The sequence below is a fragment of the Mizuhopecten yessoensis genome, unplaced genomic scaffold (genome assembly GCF_002113885.1).
Source record: "Mizuhopecten yessoensis strain PY_sf001 unplaced genomic scaffold, ASM211388v2 scaffold1595, whole genome shotgun sequence".
Taxonomy (NCBI): Eukaryota; Metazoa; Mollusca; class Bivalvia; order Pectinida; family Pectinidae; genus Mizuhopecten; species Mizuhopecten yessoensis.
The window spans coordinates 181,739-204,805 of NW_018404125.1; the positions used below are offsets into that span (position 1 = coordinate 181,739).

Here is a 23,067-nt window from a genome sequence, read left to right on the forward strand (position 1 = left end):
GAGAATCCTGGGAAAGCAGACATATCGAATACTCTCCAGCACTCTACTGAAGTTGGCATGCGCATAGATAATAAATATGCATGAATTATGGAGGCTGACAAACTCAGCATTTGGCGCATGCACATCTAATTCGGAAGACACTGAACCATTTTTAGGAGAATTATCACACAGAAAGATATTAGAACTTAAAATCAACTACCATCGTGTAATAAATGTATTTTTTTCTATTTTAAACAAAATCCATTTGCAGTGCTTACCAGCCGCAGCTCGACGTTGCTCAGCGAGTTTGAAGACATCCTCCACCTCTTTACTCTGTGCCTCAGTCAGCTGTCCGGTGAGCACAATGTACCACTCTGGGTCACTTGTTTGTATAGCTACATGAAAAATAACAGTTAGAATTTAAATCCAAGTCATTAAGCACAAATGTTTGAAGTCGGTAGATGTATCACCGTGATTTCTGGGACTAGGGATTTCGAGTCCTGGACTCATGTTTGCCCTGTCAAATTCATCAACATTTTGAGGACTCGCTATGGCTCATTGGAATTTTGAAAAAAGATGTCCAGGACTTACCAGAAAAAACTACACATGTATTACATTTGATGTATTTATATAACTAGAACCAATGATGTTATAAAAGGTTTTGTATATATGTTAATTAATCTTAACAAAACATTTCAATAAACATTTTAAGATACATTTAGTATTTTGGAACCATGAAGTAAAATCATGGATTCATCGTTTGTTACATTGTATACTAGGATCAGCAGTTCTGGGCTATACAAGGAGTCTCACAGTAGTAAATATTGTTTATCCTAATGTCAGTGTATTTGATGGGAATCACTGATGTCACAGTTCTATGAATTTATACTAACCCGTTTGTAGCAGCTTAGCCAGCACTTACTTTGCAGTATATTTTGAAACACAAGATATTCATCGACAGTGGAATTTTCATCGTCCAAGGGTGTTTGATAACTCTCCAATGCTGTTTCTTCTGTACCATCGTCTGTGTACTCAGCATCACTGTCGTCATCCTTGGTAGTCTAAAAATAATCCAAATATCATCACGTGGCCTAGCTTTTGTTACTGGTGTGCTGTAATGATCACAGTAACAAGGTGAACACAACTGGTCATACTTATCTTTTACTATTTAGTAGGATTGTTTGTATTCACGTGTTTCCCCTGTGGACTTCACTAAAATGCTTCTAGTACACTACGCTGGTGTTTTTTTCTACAAGTCTTACAACTAATGTTTAAACATTAAAAGCTGTATAGAAGCTGATAAAATCATACTTACAGAAGCCTGTAGTTTTTCGATATACTGAGCACTTTCTTCATCAATCTCATCCTCATCACTGGCAAGCTCATCTGTAGAGAAAAACCAGAATTCCATGGAATTATATATCTTGTAAACAGCAATTAATACGAGAATCTGAGCAAAATACAGACACTTTCATTCATGATGAGCTAACTGACAATATCGGTATAAAAGTTACATATCTGTTGCAGGCAAAACAAAAATGTGATTCAAACTCATTCAAATTTACAAATATAAAATGAAGACTGATCATCTTAATTGTATTTTTAAAAACTGGAATTTTAAACTGAGAAACTGTTTATTTAATGGTCAAACTTTTAAATATATCAAAGTTTATATGAAACTTATGTCAGTCACAAATGACACAATTTTAAACTGAAAAGTTTCATTTTAATAAAATGAACATTTTATAATAACACAACCTTTATTTCCTAGCTACTACATCAACTGTATCTAGTTGTTATGAACTAGAATAATGCTATTAAAATTATACACAAAATTTTGCGGACACACTAGATAACAGTGATGTAGTGGTCTTTGTTGCCACGTCACAATAAACTGTGTACTTTGTCAATTCTCATTCGTACAGTTATGGAAAGTTGATTTTTGTTTTTTAAATTTACATATTTAGAAAATAATGATGCCCCTGCAGTAAAAGTGATGCCTTTGTAACGTGTCACAGGCCAGACAATTAGTTTATACAAATGTAAAAATAAATCACCTCTAAGACAATCTATATCCTCAGCCAGTATGTTTTGCTTATTAAAACCTTTTTTATTTATCGATCAGTCAGGTTTACCTTTATAAGGAAATTATGCATGTGTTCCTGATGACTAGCCCTGCCCCATCAGAATTTAAAAAGCTTAAGTTCTGTTTTCTTGGTTTCAAGGACATTTCTAAAAGGTGATTTTTCTGGTAAGTATTTTGTTGTAAGGAAAAAAGCTCACAGGTTGAAGGTTTGAACAAACATTTAACTTGTTCCTTGCAAACTACTGTATACTTGAAAATTTTCACTGCAGTTTAGCCTTCATCGCTTTCACCCTCCATAGTGAAGGCAAATCTATCCTGACTGAGCATCCATGCACAACCTACTATTATAGCCAAAACTAATGTCATCAGTGAAGAAGGAAAGCCCATTTGTCCCTGTTGTTTTCCGAATATTTTACCTGTGACATCTGCCTCCTCCTCTTCGTCCTCATCGTCATCATCAGAATCGTCGTTTTCCTCCTGAGCTTTACCTAAATAACATTCAAGGTCATAATTACAAAATCACTCCTTGCTTAAAATATTTAAATAACATCATATTGCCTGCCCCTGGGGTTTGTTATAAACATTGGTTCTGACTGTAGAATGTAGTGATAATGTCTTTAATAGGTCCTCATGGGGTTTGTTATCCATTGTTTTTCTCAATGTAGTATGTACAATGGTACCTAACATTGTGCAAAAATATTTTCCAGGTTCTTTTTCCCCATTGAATTAATAACCCAAAATTGCAAAAGGAAGACAGGACCTACTGATAGCCATGTTTATAGAAGTGGACTACATACTTGCGTAGGCACGTTTCAAGCCCTGAAACAGAACAAGAAGAGCTGGAATGATCTGGGCTCCAACCTGGCTCACATCGTTAGGGCGATTGGTCACCATGCTGACGAGTGCACACAGACCCAGAGCACTGATTTTCCGGTCATGCAGCCTGTTGCAACAAATACAACATTTTAGTATCATCAATTACCTCTGTGGTTTATATAATTATCTTCCAAGTATTTAATAAAGTGGTAATCTTACCAACAGAAGGATACATTGATTGAGGCTGCATGTGTATGAAATGGAAGGAAAAAACAAATATTGTTTGTAAACCTCAAGGGCTGCTCCAGAAGTAACTCTATGGGATGCTTCAGTAAAACAATGGGCCAGAAAAAATGTTGTTAGAAGAACCAGTACCAATACAATATCTTTCATCTGAAGGGGTGACATAATAATTTCATTGGTATTTTTATTCTCTCACAGAGACAATACATTGTGTCAGATGTCACAAAACTTTTATTTCTGAAAATCCTATTATGTTGTACTGAATTTAGCTGTGTCCCTTTCAAGAGTTTGTTAATGGAACAAATTTTCAGGGCGACTACCTTGCACAACACCTGTCCAACGATTGGTCTAAACTAACTTTCTATCAGAAGGTTAGAAAATTCACTGGTTAAATGTAATTTGATTTTTGTTTCATTTTTTAGGTTTAGAATATAGTGAGAAGAAATACTCCACAGGATTGTAGCTTTACTCGCCACTTTCAGGAAAATTTAACCCAGACGTTTTCATGAATCTTTTTTGACTTACCCCAAGAAACAGTCGACATCGTGCAGCCATTGTTTTAAGAACTGTTGCATTATAGAACCAGTGATGTTTTGTATCTGTAGTTTTCCCAATGTATCGAGTAGTAGGGGCTGGTTATAGTACATAGCTGCTATCACAACCTGTAAACACATTGTCCTTAACTCCGACGTCAACACCTCCCGTGTCAACCGCTGTAACGCTAGCTCCACAAACGAGGGTACAACCTGTAATATAGGAGGTGCAACATATCATATACCTACATCTTCTTTAAGTAGTTGCTTGGTCCAATCACAATTTTTTTGAACACTGATATTAGTCTTAGAGGTCAAAGACTGAGCAACAAGACAGAAAGTCTTGTGAAGATGTTTATTTTCAATGTTGTGAATATCAGTCATACATGTTGAAATATTGGTTTGGTTTGGTTATTACCAGGTCAACTTGTCCAGGACACTGTAGTAAAACAACCTCGAGCAGCTTGGCTGCGTGACACTCGGCATCCTCTCCAATATCAGCAGACATCACCTACATAACACAGAACAGCTAATAATAATATTTTTTTATAAAACATGTGTCTAAAATAGGTCAAAATAATAATGGGATTGTAAAGCTCAGCTGATATCCAATGCTGTTTCTTCACATCTATGACCTTCAAAGAACATTGAGGTCCCATTGTTTCAACAAACTTTACAGCAAGCATGCTAAAATAAGACTAAATGTAATTACTCTATACTTTATGTGGATATTATTTTGAAGATTTTTATGGAGACCAACTTAACTGCACTTCATACCGACGTAAGGATAGAGAACCTGATCTCTATCCTGATGTTAGAAATGCTATAAATTTGGTTTTGGGATATCTCCGAACAGGTAGACTGGCCCATTTTTTTTCTATCTGCAAGACTGTTAAATATACACAGTTCAAATTGTATACACATTATTTTGGGGCTACACAGGTATGCTTACAGCTTTGCACATGTTGTATATAATCTGTATGTTTTCTGGGTTAGACAGGAAGGCAGGGGTGTCCACAGTTATATAGTTGTGTAATGCCGGCATCATGTCTGTTGGTAAAAATTATATATCAGTATTCTTTGAACAAACAGAACTTTATAACAGTAATCACAGTTGAAGTTTTTTCTTTTAATAATACTGAAAATATTTTTTTATTTTTTATTAATTTGACTTATATGGTCTAATGAGATTCTTATTCCTTTCCTTTAAATACAAAATGTTTTCCATTTCATTCTATTTAAATGCTTACAGAAAACAGTTAACCAGACCCAAGGTAAAACTGTCAAATTAGGCCAACTTCTTTCATAGATATTCCTTAGCAATTTCTTTCCAAAAACATATTCATCATTGTTCCTAGATTACTCGTATGGAAATAAAATGATAAAGAATTGAAGATAAAACAGGCTTTTCAATTGTAAAACACTTACTTATAATATACCTTCGACACAAATTCAACATAGGAATAACCGGTTTTTTATTGACCCGATGACTCACCAGTAAAATAGTCAATGCCATCCTTCTGAAACATTTCGTACAACATTCTAAAGACCTGCCATAAGTGGTGAGACACCTGTGTACTCGTGAGACTGTATATCAATGAAAGCACCTCTTCATAAAAATCTGTAAACATAACCAAAACATTTTACAACACCTAGAAATGTATGAAAATCAAGATACCAACATTTCATGAAATAGGGTTTTCTGTCAATTCGCGGGGAATGTACTGTGGTATTACCAGTAAATAATAAGATGGGCTATAAGAATGATTAAAAATCTGCCTGTTGGTTAATGTTATAAATAGGAAATTGTACACTTTGTTACACCCATTTCTCTCTTCACCTTCGGATTTGTCAAACAACTTACCCAAAATATTTTTCTGTAAAATTACACCTATCACAGTTAAAACAATTCCTTCAAGCTGGGTCATAATCTGAAAAGACAAACAGAGCAATTTTGGATTAAATGGATTCAATTGGAAGCATCACACCGCCTTCCCATGATGTACCTATATTAAAGATTGATCCAATTTCATGAAACTGCAGCTAAGCTATGCTTTAGAAACCACAAATTTGATCAAAGCGGGGGAATAAAAATGTGTTAATTCATCTCCAACGTTTTATGCATTATGGTCATTCCAAATATACTGAGGAACAGCTAGACACAATTGGCCATGACCTCATTATATTTTCTTCAACTTTAAGTTTAGATTCAACCACCCCTGAAGTGCTACCCTCTTATAGTCATATCTGGAATAACTCTTCATTAATATCACAACATGTTTAATGGATACATTGTTTTTGTATGAAGTAAAAGTTTGATATTGAACATTTCCAAACTGATGAATCTTATTGAAGATATGGGAAGGAAATCAATTAACCTCAGAAACTGCTAAAAATAGACACTTCAACCACTGTATCTGTTAGTTGTTCAGACCTATAGACCTATCTGATCTGTTGTCCTCACACACCTCTTTTTGGTCCTCCATCACAGTGAGAATAGTCTCCATAGTGTTCAGAATACCTAGAGCAGCAATGGCCTTCTCCTCGGACCCCTCGATGTCAGCATCTATCACCTGGGCAAATGTCTGGGCCTGGGGACAAATCACATGTATTCATATAATGTACAAGTGGACAGGAGCAACGATTTAAAGGTTCTTCAGATGGGTGGTTTAGAAAAACTATTTGCCTGAAAATAAAATATACTAGCTTCAAAATCATTCTGTATAACCGAGTACTTTTAATGGACATAGTATTTATAATACTGGTATCTTTTACCAGAGTTGTTTTGTCTGTCATTTGTTTATAGTGAAACAGTAGGCCGAGGATATAGTATGTGACTTTTCTTACTCTGTACATTGAAATAAAATTTAGTCTTGAGACAAATAAGGGCTATTTTATAATTCATCATATTGGGGAGGCGAGAGCTACATGTATTAATATATTTCGAGTGGTGAGATTAAATCCAGATCTAGCCTACCATTTTTTATATTAAATCACTTTAAAGATTTTATGGGTAATAAATCTTATTTAAACCTTGATCTTTGTTAACGTTAGATAGATAATGGACAAACACATGTTCTGATACACAATTCCCACCATCAGCATGAACTTACAAGATGCGTCATCATCTCCACAGCGATGGGAATGACATCATCAGTATATGTGCACACCAATCTCTGCATCACACTTGTCAGTTCATCACTTTCTGTCTCTCTGATTAACTTAAGGAGTTCTATAGGGAAGATAATGTTAACAATAAACATACATAACTTACATACTGCATCGGAGTGAAGTAAGGTTTCATGTCATATTTTGCACTGGAAATTAATTTAATTATGTAGGCACATTATTTCACTTCAATCTATAAATTTATTGAGTAAATGTTGGATTTAGATTTGCTGAAAAGTTTGAAAATTCAGAAGAAAAGTTTGTTGTCACAACTTTGAAACCAGGAAATTAACTTTCTTCTGTATAAATGGATAGTTTTAGTATAAGTACAGGAATACACAATTTACAAAACTTACCTAATATAACTGGCTTGACATGCGGTTGTACATATTGTTTAGCTGCAAAATGATAAAAAATTAATACAATTAGAAAAGCTTATAAAACCATCGCAATCTCATTTCAATGAAAATGGGAGCTGAATGAAAAGTCTTTTAAATTCAATGAAGCAGAAAATACTGGTCAGTAATATGATATAATCAAGTTATATTCCTCAAGATGTATCCAGTTTGACGAGAGGCTTCTATTATAGGAGTCGTGGAGCTAAATGGATGTACAGGTTGCAAATACTTAATGCATCCTCCAATGTGTGGCAGGGGCATGAAAATCAACAAAGCTGAGGTATGTCAAATGGAAAAATATCTGCTTTTTATGTTTCTCACAAGAAAGAAAATTAAAAATGTGACTGGAAGCCCCACCCCTTTAAAAAAAACTTAAAGCCCGGATTATCTTTAGTGCAAGTAGGATTGATTTTGTATGTAGCTTTCTAACATTCCGTTGACTGGACACATATTGGCAGCACTGATAAAAAGGTTTCCTGATAGATAATAGTCCATCTCTATATTTATGACAACAAAAAGAGATACTTACCTGTTATATCTAGCTCAGGTGAAACTAAATTTTTGTATGTTTCCACTCGGAAAATGATCAAGTATGTGTTCATATATATTGTCAACTTGATACTTCAGGGGTTACATTCACTTTCGTTCCCCGCACCCCTGGAATATGACACCTTTGGATGAGACGTGAAGACTAGTTTGATCCTTTGATGTACATCAAAAGAATTTTTCGGTCGCGCAACTGTAAAATTGACTGGTGTTGAAGTCCGGTGTTGCTCCTCCCTAATCCTCAAAGGACAGGTATTAACCTAGCAATTGGTCAGGATTTTTTTTTTTTTTTACCCGAAATCAATCAAATAGCTAGCCACGTGCCTTTAATTTTGCTATTACATATTGCAGGGGTGCAGAGAGCGTAACCCCTGGAGTATCGAGGATGAAATGTTACATACGCTGCTGCAGGAATTAAACAGTATGACCTTAACCTACCTTTCTCTTGTTCTGTGATTAACATCTGCATGGCTATGGCTGCCTCGACACGTACTGGCAGTTCTTTGTCCGTACATAAACATTTCTGGGTCAGTTCTAGGGCTTGGAGAAGGTTGGCATCATTTCGAAATTTCAGCTCACAGAAATGTTTCAGCACCCAGCAACCCTAGAGAACAAAACAGAGTGTTACTCCAGATGTTGGAATTAACTTGTGAGGTAACAGATCATAAAAGTTATAATTAATACCATACAAATACTAAATTGCACTATATTCATTAAATCAATTAGTTTAAATCAATTTAAAGTTTTGAAGTACAAATAAAATTCAAATTGTTTTTTTCTTCACAACCTTAATACAGGGATCAATATTTTTTTGTATTGTTTCATGACCATCGACAATTTAAGTCACCATCAGGTCATGCAACTTCAATGATAGCAAACATATTTATTTATTTGTTTCATGTAAGATAAGTAGATATAACATACTCTGGCTCTCAGGAAGCCATGTTCACTGGTGAATTCTGGGAAAACATGGGTTGTGAGCATCATCTCTGCTTGGTCCTTGTATATCTTCCTCTGCAAATATAGAAAACTTTGCTTATTTGACTTTTAAAGGATATCAGATGATTACCAACATTTTAAAGCTCCTGAAAATATTTTTATACACATTCAGACCCCCTGTGCGCTAACATATGGGCCAACAAGAGTGATTAATTAATACAAGTTATATGACTTGTTTCGTAATTCTTGTTAAATGAATAAAGTTTTTATATTGATAATATTGTCAAGTTGGGGATATAACTTTCATGTAAACAATTTAGCTTTATCAGGTTTTTTAAAGAGCATTAATACCTTGAGTAGAATCTCTGCCACAGCTCCAATCATATGGAGAGCACCATCCTTCTGGCGTGGTTCTACACTGGGTTGTGTGAGCACCTGCATACAGAACCCCATGGCCTTCTGCAGGACCTCCTTCCTCTTAGACGCAGCAGAGTAAAATAAGGTCTGAGCAGCAATGACTGGTGACAGGAAGTCTTCGAAAACATCTGATGACGGAAACATTTTTATAAATCATACGGAGTCTTGTTCACATCTTTTGAGAGACAAACAAATTATTGATCAAAACAGTTTATACAGCAATATCATTCAAACAGTAAAGCTGCCATAGGCACACTATTTCATAACACAGTACCCTAAACATCTAACAAGACAGGCACGTGGTAGAATAAATAAGAGTTGATATTGTACAAATAGTTGAAGTTGCAAATGAATTGTTCCCACAGATATCGATCATACTCATACTTAACAGTTCCAACTCGTATTGTTGATTTTCCTCGAACGTCTGCTTATCAATGCTACACAGGGCTAAACAGTTTTAATCCTTTCACAATGTTAAGGTTCAGGAATCTAGGAATCTTAAATAAATTAACTCCTTTGAGTAACTCACCAGACTTCATGCATCATTTACTCCTTGGAGTGACTAACCATACTTCATGCACAATTTACTCTTAAAATTGACACACCACACTTGATGTTTCATTTACTCCTGTGAGTCAACTACCACACCTGATGTATACTGTACACCTGTGAGCCACCCACCACACCTGATGCATACTGTACACCTGTGAGCCACCCACCACACCTGATGTATCCTGTACACCTGTGAGCCACCCACTACACCTGATGTGTACTGTACACCTGTGAGCCCCCCACCACACCTGATGTGTACTGTACACCTGTGAGCCATCCACCACACCTGATGTGTCCTGTACACCTGTGAGCCACCCACCACACCTGATACCACACCTGATGTATACTGTACACCTGTGAGCCACCAACCACACCTGATGTGTACTGTACACCTGTGAGCCCCCCACCACACCTGATGTGTACTGTACACCTGTGAGCCCCCCACCACACCTGATGTGTACTGTACACCTATGAGCCATCCACTACACCTGATGTATACTGTACACCTGTGAGCCATCCCCCACACCTGATGTATACTGTACACCTGTGAGCCACACACTACACCTGATGTGTACTGTACACCTGTGAGGCACCCACCACACCTGATGTGTACTGTACACCTGTGAGCCCCCCACCACACCTGATGTGTACTGTACACCTGTGAGACACCCACTACACATGATGTATATTGTACAACTGTGAGCCACCCACCACACCTGATGTGTACTGTACTCCTGTGAGCCACCCACCACACCTGATGCATACTGTACACCTGTGAGCCACCCACCACACCTGATGTGTACTGTACACATGTGAGCCACCCACCACACCTGATGTGTACTGTACTCCTGTGAGCCACCCACCACACCTGATGCATACTGTACACCTGTGAGCCACCCACCACACCTGATGTAAACTGTACACCTGTGAGCCACCCACCACACCTGATGTGTACTGTACTCCTGTGAGCCACCCACCACACCTGATGTATACTGTACCCCTGTGAGCCCCCCACCACACCTGATGTGTACTGTACACCTGTGAGACACCCACTACACATGATGTATATTGTACAACTGTGAGCCATCCACCACACCTGATGTGTACTGTACACCTGTGAGCCCCCCACCACACCTGATGTGTACTGTACACCTATGAGCCATCCACTACACCTGATGTATACTGTACACCTGTGAGCCAACCACCACACCTGATGTATATTGTACACCTGTGAGCCATCCACCACACCTGATGTGTACTGTACACCTGTGAGTCAACCACTACACCTGATGTGTACTGTACACCTGTGAGACACCCACTACACATGATGTATATTGTACAACTGTGAGCCACCCACCACACCTGATGTGTACTGTACTCCTGTGAGCCACCCACCACACCTGATGTGTACTGTACACCTGTGAGCCACCCACTACATCTGATGTATATTGTACTCCTGTGAGCCACCAACCACACCTGATGTGTACTGTACACCTGTGAGCCACCCACTACACCTGATGTATACTGTACACCTGTAAGCCATCCACCACACCTGATGTATACTGTACACCTGTGAGCCACCCACCACACCTGATGTGTACTGTACACCTATGAGCCATCCACTACACCTGATGTATACTGTACACCTGTGAGCCACACACTACACCTGATGTGTACTGTACACCTGTGAGCCACCCACTACACATGATGTATACTATACACCTGTAAGCCATCCACCACACCTGATGTATACTGTACACCTGTGAGCCACACACTACATCTGATGTGTACTGTACACCTGTGAGCCATCCACACCTGATGTATACTGTACACCTGTGAGCCAACCACTACACCGGATGTATACTGTACTCCTGTGAGCCATCCACACCTGATGTATTCTGTACACCTGTGAGCCGTCCACCACACCTGATGTGTAATGTACACCTGTGAGCCATACACTACACCTGATGTATTCTGTACACCTGTGAGCCACCCACTGCATCTGATGTATACTGTACACGTGTGAGCCATCCACTACACCTGATGCGTACTGTACACCTGTGAGTCAACCACCACACCTGATGTGTATTGTACACCTGTAAGCCATCCACCACACCTGATGTATACTGTACACCAGTGAGCCACCCACTACATCTGATGTATATTGTACTCCTGTGAGCCATCCACCACACTTGATGTGTACTGTTCACCTGTGAGTCAACCACTACACCTGATGTTTACTGTACACCTGTGAGGCATCCACACCTGATGTATTCTGTACACCTGTGAGCCCTCCACACCTGATGTGTACTGTACCCCTGTGAGCCACACACTACATCTGATGTATACTGTACACCTGTGAGCCATCCACTACACCTGATGTGTACTGTACACCTGTGAGCCACACACAACACCTGATGTGTACTGTACACCTGTGAGCCACCCACCACACCTGATGTGTACTGTACCCCTGTGAGCCACACACAACACCTGATGTGTACTGTACATCTGTGAGCCACCCACCACACCTGATGTGTATTGTACACCTGTAAGCCACCCACTACACCTGATGTATATTGTACTCCTGTGAGCCACCCACTACACCTGATGTATATTGTACACCTGTAAGCCACCCACTACACCTGATGTATATTGTACTCCTGTGAGCCATCCACCACACTTGATGTATAATGAGGTACTCACCATATTTGATGCGTATGTACTCCTGAGGGTCGGTGTTCCACAATTCCTCATCTTCATCGCTGTGACACATCAAAGGGAAGATAACCTCCTGGATGATACTCTAAAAAACAAATGGATTATCAACATTCAAGTAAAAGTGAAAAGAACTGATTTCAGGTTTATTATAATCTCGACCCATTTATCAACCCTTTTTTAATTAACCATAAAACAAAACTACATAGAATACACTGTTGATCAATTCTATCACAAGATTTGTTCAAGGTGTGAAGCAGCTTATTTAGAAATCTATGGATAGCTGGGTAATAAAATTCAACAGATCCTTTCTTATATTTTATCCCTACAGTAGGTTTGACAGGTGATAGATTATCTAAATAATTGCATTCCCATACATTTTTGAGTTGGCACTAACCTTTTAAACAGTAAACCACAAAAACAAAATCCACATTCTCATGTTACAAATATGGTAATTGTATATTTAAGCAGAGATCAGAGCCAACATCAGATCATATGAAGTCAGTGCACCCATGTCAAAGGTCAACATGTCATTGGTCACCAATAAGAAAACCTTAAGGGTAACCTATGACCTGTGACCCACTCACGGTGCTGTGTTACATGGTTACAATGAACAACTTCAGTAAATGGATTGTGGTATTTTCATCATCTCAATGCTTTGTACATGTGGCATTAACAAATCCTGAGGAAACCCCAGTATTGGTCTCAGTTAACGTTATTATCTATATCCTTATACCAATTCCATCAATGAATGTATGGGAGGGGTGGGAGGCACATGTTTAGAGACACCACCCTCCTCCAGTACTGGTCTCAGTTATTATCTATATCCTTATACCAATTCCATCAATGAATGTATGGGAGGGGTGGGAGGCACATGTTTAGAGACACCACCCTCCTCCAGTATTGGTCTCAGTTATTATCTATATCCTTATACCAATACCATCAATGAATGTATGGGAGGGGTGGGAGGCACATGTTTAGAGACACCACCCTCCTCCAATCCAATTTCAACCAGTAACTGATAACTCTAAAGGTTACCAGGTAAATTTGAGATACCCCCACACCCCACCTTTCTACTCCTCACAGGTATTTAATCTGTAAAACCTTACCTGAAAGTGTGGTTTGATAAACTTCCAGGAAAACGCATGACTGACCCTAAAAACAAAATCAAATTTTATGTTTAAAGCAACAAAATAATTTGCAGAATACAATCAAACGTTTAACTATTCTATTTGAACGTTTTAAAACTTAATTCGCTACAAAATTACTCAGTTCCTGAACACAACAACTTTAATCAGTTCAAGATTTCAATGTAAAGTATTCCCTCTCTGTTTTGAGAGTCTACTGTTTACTAAGATAGGTTTGCTAAAATATTTGCCCTTCATTGTTAGAAATCAGTATTAGCATTTAATAGTGAATACAGTGTACAGTAATCTGTAGCCAACGTAATGCAGAGGATCAACAAGGCAAAAGTTAACTCCATGGAACACATGCTATATCATAGTAGATCTACTGTACCAATCCTGATGTCACAACAGACAATTAAATTTCATGTTCGTTTTAAGTTGCTATTCCATGGTAATTTTAACATGACATGGTGGTCAAATTTTAGATTTTTGTACATTGTTACACCACAAAAAATGCTGGTTATATTATTGTGATTTTGACCCGTGTCATTCAGAACAAAAGTGCTCATGTGTCATACCCTTGATTCAGGTAGTTGATGGTTTGCTGTAGGACCCTGGGTGCCACATACAGTTTCTGCCGATACTGATCCAGTACCTTGAGTAGAACCTGCACTATCCCTCCTATGGGCAAAATAACATTAAGTCATATTAGGGTTCTGAAATTTGGTGTATGTACAGTCCTGGAATTTGCAGACATAAACAGACCTTTGTTTTCCCCTGGAAACAAAACCACTTTTTGTATACAAGTTTAATTTCATTTTCAAATACACATGTACTACACATGCCAATCCCCTCTTTGTCAAACATCAAAGCTAACTCTGTAACTCCGTTCACCATACGTATGGTCCAAGTCAGTGTGGGGAAAAATCAGGCATAATACAAGAAACGGTCACCATTGTTTTTAAAGATTTTTTTCATGAAAGCATGAACTTTACACTCGATACATGATATGTGCTGGGAAACTGGCAATGGTATTGAGAGAAGCTAATGTCAATTAACATGATATAGACTTATTGACCGCTACATGACGTTAACCGGAATCCACTCTATTGGCATAACATAGTCGTATATTGTTGTCTTCACCTTTTTTTTGCTGGTTTTTTATCTCAATTATTTTCTCCATATTAGAAACTAGAATTATGTCAGTGTTACATTAAAGCCGCTCACCACTTGAAATTTAATTGCCTCAGTAACACGTTGAGCATCAATATCTACTAGAATACCTCAGATATGTGTTCTGTATTCTGCTAATTGAAAATCAGGTCATGTGATGATGTTGCCTTTGGAATTTCCTAAATCAATCACCTCTTAAATGATGCCTTAAAAACATTCTCCCTCTCCTCTTTTTTCACCCTCTTTAAGTGTGACGCATTGTTGTAATTTTCATTAATTAGCATCCTCCAATGATGTGACATGACCATTTACATGCAGAATGGCAATCGGTAAATGGATAATAAAGAATAGGTGCATTTTGTGCTTGTGAAATGAAGGATAATTAACAGTAGTGGGAAAATATGCATGGAGGAAAGAGAGAATGTACTATTTTTATTTATTTTTTATTCATATTGATAATAATTATTAATATATGTAGTGACTTTATTTATTATCATTGAAATACAAAATCTCACAAATGTTCTTGGAATATACTTTACCAACGTAAGAGTTATTTCCCTTACACCAGATTGGATAATATTTTGACACGGCGCGAATTCTTGTCAAACAGCAGCGGCAGTTGTGTCATGTTCTTAAATTGTTAGATTTTCATCAATAAATACACCAGAAATAGCATGCTGTGTTACAGAAATGTTTGATAAGCATACATGGTTCACATATCGTCTTGTCTCAGAGCCATTACCGTTATCAACCTAAGCAGATATGTCATATTACGTTCCCGTTTGAAACATCAAAATAAAGGTTATACTTCATCACTTATACGGTTTATAAGTAAATATATTTACTTCTTCCTTCTACAGACAGTGTCAATGCTTGACAGTCTTCACATGTGCTTTCTCGAATCATATGTGTTTCACATGCGTAACACTCCTCAGACCTCAATCCGAGTTGCTAAAACGCTCAAACATTGTGCACGAATTTCACCACCACAACACTCGTAGAATGCACCGGAGATAAACATTTTGTTTTCAGCAATTATTTAAAGTATGGATTATTATTTGGAGAAGAGTATCAGAAGACTTTATGTAACCCACAGGTGAGTGTCCGAGATTCCACTTTCTATTTACGATAATGAAATTATAAAGCGGAAGCATGCAAGACTGAATTATGCGCACGCACCCCAAACGGAAGTGGGTCCATCATTCCGTTCTCTAGACAGAATTAATAAGCTGCTCGGCTCTCACCAAGAGCGGCTTAAAAATTAATGTAAGCATCACAAAGAAAGAAAAAAATACTTTTTTCAAATGATACAAACACCCTCAATATAGTGTATACTGTCAAAATAATTAAAATTTGTGAAAAAAAATACGGAAATAACCCAAGTCACAATCTTGAATTTACAAACCTGAGAAGGCCTTGAGATACCACTCGGCAAAAGCTGAGTATTCTTTGGTTACTGTTCCTGGACTGCCGTATCTGCAAACAATCAAGAGAAATATCCCTTTTCTGTATACTCTGAATGATTCTTATTTATAACAACTAAATCGGCAACTCATGTCAATGGACAAAGACTTAGAATTTGAAAGTTACCCCTACTCATCACACCTTAACCCCTTACTCTGTTGGCGCAGTGGATAACACTCACCTTCCACCAGGGTGGCCGGGGTTTGATTTCCCGATCACATGTGAAATGGTATGTAATTGCTTGCCTGACTTTATGGTTTTTTCCCTCCGGTACTTAGTTTTCCTCCCTCCTAACATTTAGCCCCCCCAACCCAGATGCTAATGTCTGGGCCAACTAGAGTAATAAGCGTATGTTGAAATAACTTGTTTCATAATTGTTGTAAAATAAATATATTTTATATTGTATATCAAATGAAAAAGATTCCGTATTTGTGAATTACCTCTACTTGTAACACCTTAAACTTTTATTCGTGGAGAAAGTGTTTCAGAACGATTCATCTCACAACATTAAACTATTTTATACAAGAGTGGCTGGTTCATGTACCTCTCAAAGATCCTGGTGAGGATATGAACAGCCCATTTCTTGACCTTCCACCAGGCCAACTCTGCTCTCTCCTCCTCCTCTATCTGATTGGTCTGCTGTAAAACACAGTAAACAATGCACTGATTGGATGGGGTGTTTATTAGAAAAATTACAGTAGTATAATTAATGATGTCTTTCATCATACATTGTTGAGTCTGGATTCATATAAACATCACCCTTGATTAAACATCAATAGATCTAGCAGGACATCTAGTTCAGGTGTTTGAAACATTGATCCAGACAGACTGTTTGACATTATATATCATAAGGTTACTGGTTCTTTTTCACTATTATCACGACCAACAACATAACCCAAAACACATAATGTTTGTAAAGTTAATTGTTTATGGAATTTGAATTACCAATGAAGTATGATAAATGTGAATCATGCATTTTCTAGTAATACCTTGTATCTCAACTAAAGTAATTTATCTAATAGATATAAATGATATCCAATGAATTCTACTTACAGATCTAAATTTCAAACAGTAAAAGCTAATAATACGACTTTGTGTAACTATCCAAATTAATGGATCTCCCAAGATAGATAGTAATAAACTTGTCTAAAGGTGCATCAGGATTTACCTCTGGTACGGGTCGGTCGACTATCTGTCTGATCAGCTCCATCCACTGTGTGAATACGTCCTTTGAAATAACCTCTTGGGGCAGGTAATTCTACAACACATATAAATAGTAAGTACATACAGACAGCACACACAAACAAGCAAGGGCAGGTAATTCTAAAACACATATTAATAGTAAGTACATACAGACAGCACACACAAACAAGCAACTGGAACTGGTCCGACAAAATAGACACTGATTACTGATCACATACATTGTAATACACAAACAATGCTCTAAATAATCAGACATGTACTGTACTTACATCACATGTTAATATGATACACTAACATCCAAGATTTTATAATTATGTCATGTTCTGAGATTTCAAAAATGAACAAGCCATTTGGATTGATATGTCTCGCCTGTGACCAGCTTTGTCTTTCAATGCACATATCAGAGAAACTAACTTAAACTTAAGTCCAGCACCTTTACTTTCAGTGAAGCCAAGTTAAACACAAAAACCTTAGTCTTGTTTCCGCTACCAGACAAAAATTAACCATATTTAGACATTATTATTCGAAGCAACAATTGTGTCAGGAAAAAAGTTTCCATTGCTTAGACAGTTTTTGGAAGTGATAAAAGGACCAAGGAAACCTACACAATGAAATATCTTTGTCAGATATTTCTTCAGAAATAATGATAACAAATTTAACCATAAATCATGCAAAAATATGACCAAGTGGAACCTACAAGTGAAATTTGTCAAGTACTTGATATATAACAATAACAAATAGTGTTCAATGAAGGACACTTTGAACCGCCCATCATCTGCCAATTTAGGGCTTAAAACTAGATAAAGATAATCAACCACCAAAAAGTCCAAAGGTCAAGTGTGTTAGTGTATGAGAAGGAAACATGACACTTATCTTTTCATCCTTTAAAATTTAAGAAAAGCTATAAATACAAACCATTTTTGAAATACTTACATTTATTTTGTTATAGTAGAGATTACAATTATGGAACTTACAAGTGGCAGACATATTTGACATTTCTTCTTTTCAAATTTTCATAGTTATGTTTTGAAGATATTCACCTGTATGAATGCATAATAAATCTTAAGGATTTGTTTCTGCAGCAATACAGCATGCTCTGACTGGTCAGGAAGCATCTCCTGACATCGTTGGTATACCATAGGCAGCATCACCTGCATGGAGTCATGTAAAACCTTGCGTTCGTCTGGCCTCTTGTACCTGTCAATCAATTGTAGAATATTGTAAACGCCATACCTTTTAACCTCTTTATTTCAATGCTGACAATCAGCCATACACAACTTTAGACCAGGGGCCCCCAAATATGAAATGTTTAACAAATGACGATTTGGGCAGCCCACCATCATCAAATGGCAACTGATTATGGTCAAAGCTTAGCACATAAAAACTTGAACAGTAATCAGTGTTATCAATAAGGTTTGAAATAGGCAGTTTACTTGAGAGGAATAGCTGGTTGGAAAAAGAAACGTTTTGGGGAGATTTGATGAATAGCAGGCTACTTTTGTTGGCAACAGGTTTTTTTATTGAGAACATTGGTAATTACCCAGGAACAATGTAACTTACTCAAAAACTTTGACCAGTTGGTAAAGGGACATGAATGCACCCATCCAGGCACCATGGTTGTCGGCCTGCATGTACATGGCAATCTTCTCTACCAGGGTTGGCCATCGCCCAGGGTAATCATACTTAATGATGTGGCTGAGAGCGACGCACAGCTGAACACGAACAGGCTCTGGGGCTTGTATGATTGCCTCCACAACATTTTCACGGATTGTCTGGCGGTCCTGTTCATGGATGTTGAAGGGAACAGGGTCACTTGGGTTTTCCACTTCTCTGTCCTGCCAGAACTGAGTGACTGTGTTCTTCAGGTAGACAACACCTGATAAATGACATACAAATCTTAATAACATTTCATATAACAATTACAGATTGACTGCTATTACATTACAATGTATTTGTATATACCATAAATTTACGCGTATAGTGCACACTTCCTTAGGTAAATATGGTACTGTATAACCATCAAAGTCAGTCTCACAAAAACTATAGTTTTTTAGGTGATGCCTATGCAGCCTTTAATTTACATCAGCATTTTACCAGCCTTGCCATAGGTAATGACCACAATCTGGTAGTCCAAAATATATATATATAAAAAATCCTTTATTTAACCTTCAAGTCAATAAATTACAGAACTAGAAGGTTAAACAAATATGTAATCTATTGATGATGCCACATATAGATATTTAACATCAATTTTCTCTGGCATTTACCCCTCACAGCCATAGCTATCGACTCAGGAAATCTCCATTTACCCCTCACAGCCATAGCTATCGACCCAGGAAATCTCCATTTACTAATGCTTCTGGCAATATAGTCTAGGTGTCTGGATCACGTTTATGTGTCAAGTTTTCTCAGGTTTGACCCGAATGTTTCTAGGTTGATAAAATTGCCGGTTAATAGCTTCAGGATTCACTGACCTGCCTGTCTGACGGGCATGTCCAGCTGTTCGGACATGACCACTTGCAGGAGGATGGGTGTAAACCCAATAATCTTGTGGACCTGCAATCAAATTAAAAGTCAGAAAATTATACTAAATCAAATGGTGTACAGGGCTCAGGCTAACCACCCGGCCACTCGTCCTGACCGGGTGAAAATTGAAAAGGACGAGTGGAATTTACAACCACACTCGTCCCGGTGCCGAGTCAATAATACTGAAACATACACTAGATCTGTCGCCTAAATATTGTGATGAATAATCAATGGAACACTTTTTACCAAGTAACTTTCGTCACAGCATCGGAAGTAAACAACTTAAAACATGCCGTTTTCATGCTTGTCATGAAAATCACCTGAGCGCTTGAATCAAAGCATCCTGAACGATGTACTGCGGGGCCCCGACTGCAGCAATCGCAGCAGGGAACTAGACTACATAATATTCCGTAACTAATCGAAACGAAAGATGGAAGTGAAACTTCACCCCTTTTTCACAAAAGGTACAGTGTTGACACGATATATTTGATGAATGGAAATCAAACATGTTGCTAGTTATGATGTGTAGTAATTGTATTTACGAAAAAAACATTAATGGACATTGAACAACATCATCTTAACAGGTCAACAGATCAGTAAATATTTATTGAAATTTTTCATCATCTCAGGTGTACAGTAAAATTTCTGGAGTGCCGAGTGGATTTTTCATGACACTAGGCACAGTGCCTAGTGGTTTAAAAAGTTTAGCCTGAGCCCTGGTGTATTATATTACCGATACTTTACATTAAATAAGACTGTGAACATCGATCTGAAGTGTTGATTTAATAGAAAAACATTTCTCTCATTTCCCTGTGTGTAAGATAGAGCTGTCCAGAGTAAGAAAGGGGTGTAGGACATTTCTATCTTACACCCCATTTCACGTAATGTGACGTCACAATGGCTAAACAATGTGATGTCACAAATTTAGAAATCTCCGATGCCGAAATGCGGAAAAGGCAACGTGATGAAATTAAAACCTTGTATGATATATTTACCGTATATGTTAGAAAGATGTTATTATTTTTTCTGCGCTAACTCTTGTTTGCAAATATGTGGTATGCTAAATCAAGCTGACAGATTCGTTTTTTTTCTTCAAAATGGTAGCCTGTCCAAACGCATTTCCATGGATTCTGAGCTTATTCTGGTAGTTGGAATGAGAGAAAAATATACTTTAATTTCATGCCCCAATGTGTAGGATAGGGAAATTCCACCCTCTGGATTTTCAAATTTTGCCAAACCCCTAGTTTGAATTATTCTGACGTTTTGTCAACCTTTTTTTTTATATCGGACCGATTTAAAAAAAAGTTGATAAAACATCAGAAAAATTCGGACTATTTACCAAACTCCCAGCAAAGCCTCAGGTTTTACCATATTTGAAAACCCCTCGGGTGGAATTTTCATATCCTACACCCCTGGACATGAACGAGTCTTATAATCTCCAATGGTAACCTACAGGTCAATCATTGACAGGTTCTGAAGATAAGCATCACAGGGACATCTTGTACTAGTAGATCTAGCGAACAGAATTATGCACACAAGAATAAACAGAATATGTCTTGCCTGTTTAACATCAACAGCAAATAAACTTTAAAAAGTGCAGATTATTTTTAATAATGAGGATAATTAGAAATACTTTTTAGATCACATCCAGCATCAAAAGCAGGTATTGAGATGCATTATAGATGAAGCATTTAAAAGTCATAGAATTTAGGATTTTAGGTCTTTGAGATACCGACATCTCATAGGCCTACTGAAAATTTGATAGAGCAGATTTTGATGTAGAACATTTTTCTTCACATATTGTTCAATAACATGAAATAACGATGCCAGCAGCAGTCTAGATCGACAGGAAAATATTTTTTCTTTAATTTGATGCATGATTTGCCATATATCACGCAGTAACATTTTCGGTAGACTTCATGAAACATAAAAAACGCTGGAATTTCAGTTGGTTGGACACTGCTGTCCTCGATGACATGCTAAATCCCCAGAGGATAGCGCCTAACACACGGCATGTACGCTATTCAATGTAAGTACAGTGTTTCTATGATAGGAAACAAACTTACTTGTACATGTATTATATATAGTTCATGCCGTTACATTATCATGTCAAACACCGGCGCCAAGTTTTCAAGCTGGTCAGGCTGACTATCGGGAATCTGAACAGAGCCTGCCATTTTCACTAACTTTTGTGACCTCGGCGCTGACTGGTCCGTTAAATTCTGTGCTATGACTTTGTAACCTTGACCTCTATGACATTACTTTAGTGTTTTTTTTCTTACGTGTTGGAGTATGTCTATGTTCTATTCTATCCCAAGTTTTCATCAAAAATTCTAAATTAAAAAAAAAAGCAGAAAAATGTATTTAGATTACAATCATAGATAATGTATTAATGTTATAATCTTTCAGGATCAATAAGTAACTCTGAAAATAACCATTTTTCATTTCGGTTTCTTGCAACTCATTTTGTCTTATAAATTTATGCCAAATTAAGTCAATTAATTTCCAAACAAATGAGAATTTAGATTTGTTTGTTGTTTATGTATGATGTGCTAGGAATGACAACATCACTATAATTCAAACATTTGAGTTTCAGAAGTATGTTATGGTTCATAATCTATCCGACAGTACAGGATTCCTAATCACTAGACCTGAAACGAATGTTCGAACCTTCTCCAATGAATATCAAGCTCTTGAATATTTGAATGGAGAAATAGTCTAGAATATTCGGTAACCTCACTTGCACCATTTCACAAAAACTAAAATAATGAACCAGTTGGGTATGGGATTAATTTACTTTCAAATCCCCAAGACCAGTGAAGAATTTAATATCTGATTGGTGGTTCTTTGTTTATACACAAGGCACAGTATAAAAGTGCTTTTATATTATATAGTAAGACTGTATACAAACTATAATCTATCAAAGTATGATTTTCTAAATTTTTAATTTCTATAGGAAAAAGTATGACCATAGATTTGTAAAATATTACAAGCTCATCTTTTACTCCCACGCTTGTCAATCACAGCCGCAGTTTATTTATTTATTTACTGACCGACTGAATAAGGATAATCCCATTACTAGGCGAGCATGTCTGCCTGTTTTATGTCATTATTTTGTCAATTAAACTGTCTATGAGTTTGTATGTTGGCATAGGATGCAGGTGAAGTAAGAAGACAACATG

The 23,067-nt window shown here is 37.3% G+C and overlaps 1 protein-coding gene across 1 annotated transcript in view; it reads right to left on the minus strand.

The window, feature by feature from the left end:
- Window positions 1-23,067, minus strand: part of LOC110465733 (importin-7-like) — a 30,578-nt gene that overhangs the window by 5,275 nt on the left and 2,236 nt on the right. The window contains exons 2-26 of the mRNA XM_021521767.1: window positions 19,834-19,915; window positions 18,920-19,235; window positions 18,400-18,556; window positions 17,325-17,414; window positions 16,701-16,795; window positions 16,098-16,168; window positions 14,098-14,200; window positions 13,502-13,547; window positions 12,381-12,480; window positions 9,060-9,253; window positions 8,694-8,783; window positions 8,208-8,373; window positions 7,182-7,223; window positions 6,771-6,889; window positions 6,126-6,248; window positions 5,522-5,588; window positions 5,153-5,278; window positions 4,610-4,707; window positions 4,076-4,168; window positions 3,650-3,870; window positions 2,863-3,008; window positions 2,482-2,553; window positions 1,295-1,365; window positions 902-1,040; window positions 258-374 (exon numbers count right to left, since the gene is read on the minus strand). Coding sequence (XP_021377442.1) covers window positions 258-374; window positions 902-1,040; window positions 1,295-1,365; window positions 2,482-2,553; window positions 2,863-3,008; window positions 3,650-3,870; window positions 4,076-4,168; window positions 4,610-4,707; window positions 5,153-5,278; window positions 5,522-5,588; window positions 6,126-6,248; window positions 6,771-6,889; window positions 7,182-7,223; window positions 8,208-8,373; window positions 8,694-8,783; window positions 9,060-9,253; window positions 12,381-12,480; window positions 13,502-13,547; window positions 14,098-14,200; window positions 16,098-16,168; window positions 16,701-16,795; window positions 17,325-17,414; window positions 18,400-18,556; window positions 18,920-19,235; window positions 19,834-19,915 — 2,944 coding nt within the window. The remainder of the gene's footprint in view (window positions 1-257; window positions 375-901; window positions 1,041-1,294; window positions 1,366-2,481; window positions 2,554-2,862; window positions 3,009-3,649; window positions 3,871-4,075; window positions 4,169-4,609; window positions 4,708-5,152; window positions 5,279-5,521; window positions 5,589-6,125; window positions 6,249-6,770; window positions 6,890-7,181; window positions 7,224-8,207; window positions 8,374-8,693; window positions 8,784-9,059; window positions 9,254-12,380; window positions 12,481-13,501; window positions 13,548-14,097; window positions 14,201-16,097; window positions 16,169-16,700; window positions 16,796-17,324; window positions 17,415-18,399; window positions 18,557-18,919; window positions 19,236-19,833; window positions 19,916-23,067) is intronic.